A 3048-nucleotide genomic window follows, 5' to 3' on the forward strand; every position below is an offset into this window, starting at 1 on the left:
AATACATTAAACCTTCAATGCAATTTGTAATTACTCTTTATTGTAGGATACTAAATAGTTCTACAAATAATCTAAATATAAAATATCTTCTTTGTAAAGGGACCAAAAACAGGCATTTTACTTAATTCAAGGTCAAATATACTTAACGAAATATCACAAGGGGATCAAAATCAAATTTGATCAATAAATAAGAGTTCAAAAGTGCAATTATATGAGAATATATATTTTCAGAATCTATTGCTAAGTAATCATTTTGACCCTCTACACTCACTATAAATATATACCTCGCAATTTTTAGGGAGTGTCATCTGAAAAAATACTCAAGAAAGTGAAATGGAGAAGAGCAAAAGTCATCACTTTGTGCTAGTTCATGGAGCTTGTCACGGTGCATGGTGTTGGTATAAAGTGGTGACAATTCTTAGAGCTGAAGGTCACAGAGTTAGTGTTTTTGACATGGCTGCTTCTGGAATTCATCCAAAACATACTGAAGAGCTCAATTCCATGGCTGAATACAACGAGCCTTTGATAGAATTCATGGCTAATTTACCACAAGAAGAAAGAGTTGTCTTAGTAGGTCATAGTATGGGTGGCATCAACATATCTCTTGCCATGGAAATGTTCCCTCAGAAGATTTGTGTAGCTGTTTTTGTCACTGCTTTCATGCCTGGTCCTAACCTTGATATTGTTGCCATTAGCCTACAGGTTTGACAACGAATTTAACTTCTACGGTTGACAATTCAAAAACTTTTATGCTTATCAGTGTATTTAACCTGTTATAATAAATAGGTTACTTTATTGTTTTCCACGTTACTAATATTTTTTATCGCTAATTATATATAATTATGTTTTTTATGTGAAATGATATTTTTGTGTTCAACCTATTATAACCTATCTAATATTTTAGGTTACTAATATATAATTCATTTTTATAGAAAATTATATGTAGTATTAATATTTTACCATAGTGTACTATTATTAGCATCTTTACACTATCAGGTCATGTAAAAAATAATCACTATTATAGTGCATAGAAAGTAAATCAGTAACCTGAAAAAAGAAATTAGTTTATTTACAGTATACAATAGGGGCGACAATTTGAGCCCCAACCCATTTGACCCGCCCAATCCGCTCAAGGCTAGGCTAGTCATTGACCTGTCCAACTCGCTCAAGGTTGGGCGGCGTAAACTCAGCCCATCTTAGCCAAGTTTATCTAAAGTTGGGCTTATTTTTAGCCCAAATTGATCTATGAGTAACTTTGCTGAAATATTTTACAAATACTCTTTTGTTTGATATGTTGTATATATTATATATATGATCATAACAAAAGAAAAAAAAGTCTTATTTGATAAATAAATAATTCATAAGAAAATAACACGCATTAATTAAAGCTTTAAAAAAATTGAGCGGGTTCGACGATGACCCAAAATTTAGCCCATCTTAACCCAACCCATCTCAGCCTAATAACTTTTGGGCGGGTCAATAACCCGTCAATTTATTGACTCGGTCTATTTTGACCCGTAAAATCAGCACAACCCATCTATTTGACACCCCAAGTACACAATATATTGATTATACTGATATTTTACACAATCAGGATTTATGAGTTATATTCTTGTTCAATTGGTCTGAACAGAGTCTCTTGTATTTCTGCTTTACTTGTGGGTAGTATATACAACGTTCTACTATTATCTTGCTTATACTAACTTATAATAAGCATTATTTTTGTTTGCACATTGATAGTATAATCAACAAGTGGAATCACATATGGATACTGAATTTGTATACAACAACGGACAGAAGAAAGGTCCAACCTCCCTCCTCTTCGGCCCTAAAGTTTTAGCAACCAACTTTTATCAACTGTCCCCTGCTGAGGTGAGTACGTATCAAAGATAGACTGATTTTTCCTAATGTTCACAATTTTTAATTTTAATTTTACATATGATCATCAAATATTACTCACTATAACAATAAAACTATTTTTTTTTTGTATTGGAGAAACTAAATTTTAGTCATGACTCTTTTTATTACATTAAACAACATGTGAACTTTTCAGAAAATACAAATGATTGAAATGTCAAATTCTGACGTTGAGTAACGGTTTTTTCTTGGTGGGCCTTTTTCGTCTGCAGTTGTATAGCCAGAAAAATGACTTTTTGACATTGTTTTTGGGCCAGAAAATTGATATTTTGATCATTATATTTATTCTCTTAACACATCACACCATGTTAAGCTACCTTAATATGGCATAAAATAGTTTTGTAATTTTACCGTTATAGTGAGTAAAATAATTCTACAACTTTACTGTTATAGTAAAGTTAATCCTTTTTTGGACACTATTGATGATGCAATTGAAACAGGATTTGACTCTTGCAAGTTATTTGGTGAGACCAGTACCATTGTTTGACGAGTCAAGCTTATTGAAGGACTCCACATTCACAAATGAGAAATATGGTTCGGTTCGTCGTGTTTACGTTGTATGCGACAAGGATAACGTGCTTAAGGAAGAACAAATTCAAAGGTGGTTGATCAACCATAATCCACCGGATGATGTCGAGTTGATTCGTGATGCAGATCACATGGTGATGTTCTCCAAACCTCGGGAGTTATGTTCTTGTCTGCTTATGATTTCAGAAAAATATCATTGATTCTCTTACCTTGCTACTATTAGACGGGAAACATGAGGAATATAAAAAAAAGAAGAGATTGTCCTTTCTTTTTTCCAAGGCATGTAATTGTTTTTTATGTATGTCTTGAGGTAGAAAACTGCGCAATTAGCTTTGTTTCAATTTAAATAATGTAGTTTGACTTGACATAAAGTTTAAGAAAAAAATACTTTTAAAATATATGGTCCTAAAAATTTAAAGGGCAAAAACTTTATGTATGAGACCATGATATTTGTGCGGCTATAAAAGTTTCTCATGATTATGGATAAAATAAATAAAATGAAAAGTTTAAAGTTAAATTATTTCTAAATATAGATGTGTCATTCTATTTTAAACGAACTAATAAGGAAACGAACTAATATATAGTCACTAGTCAAGTTGTCCG

At 31.9% G+C, this 3048-nt stretch overlaps 1 protein-coding gene across 1 annotated transcript; it reads left to right on the plus strand.

Annotated features, from left to right (window-relative positions):
- Positions 1-266: 266 nt before the first annotated feature.
- LOC104089595 (methyl jasmonate esterase 1-like) lies at positions 267-2786 on the plus strand. Its single transcript, XM_009594526.4, has 3 exons — positions 267-702; positions 1741-1872; positions 2358-2786. Exons 1-3 carry the CDS (start codon positions 334-336, stop codon positions 2643-2645), a joined length of 789 nt encoding a protein of 262 aa, XP_009592821.1. The 5' UTR covers positions 267-333; the 3' UTR covers positions 2646-2786.
- The last annotated feature ends 262 nt before the right edge of the window (positions 2787-3048 follow it).

The sequence above is a fragment of the Nicotiana tomentosiformis genome, chromosome 9 (assembly GCF_000390325.3).
Source record: "Nicotiana tomentosiformis chromosome 9, ASM39032v3, whole genome shotgun sequence".
Classification (NCBI taxonomy): domain Eukaryota; kingdom Viridiplantae; phylum Streptophyta; class Magnoliopsida; order Solanales; family Solanaceae; genus Nicotiana; species Nicotiana tomentosiformis.

Bases quoted from the DNA above. Each gene is read 5' to 3' on its own strand.
- LOC104089595 (XM_009594526.4), top strand. From the start codon at position 334: ATGGAGAAGAGCAAAAGTCATCACTTTGTGCTAGTTCATGGAGCTTGT. The intron at 703-1,740 runs GTTTGACAACGA...GCACATTGATAG, and splicing joins TTGTTGCCATTAGCCTACAG to TATAATCAACAAGTGGAATC. The intron at 1,873-2,357 runs GTGAGTACGTAT...CAATTGAAACAG, and splicing joins ATCAACTGTCCCCTGCTGAG to GATTTGACTCTTGCAAGTTA.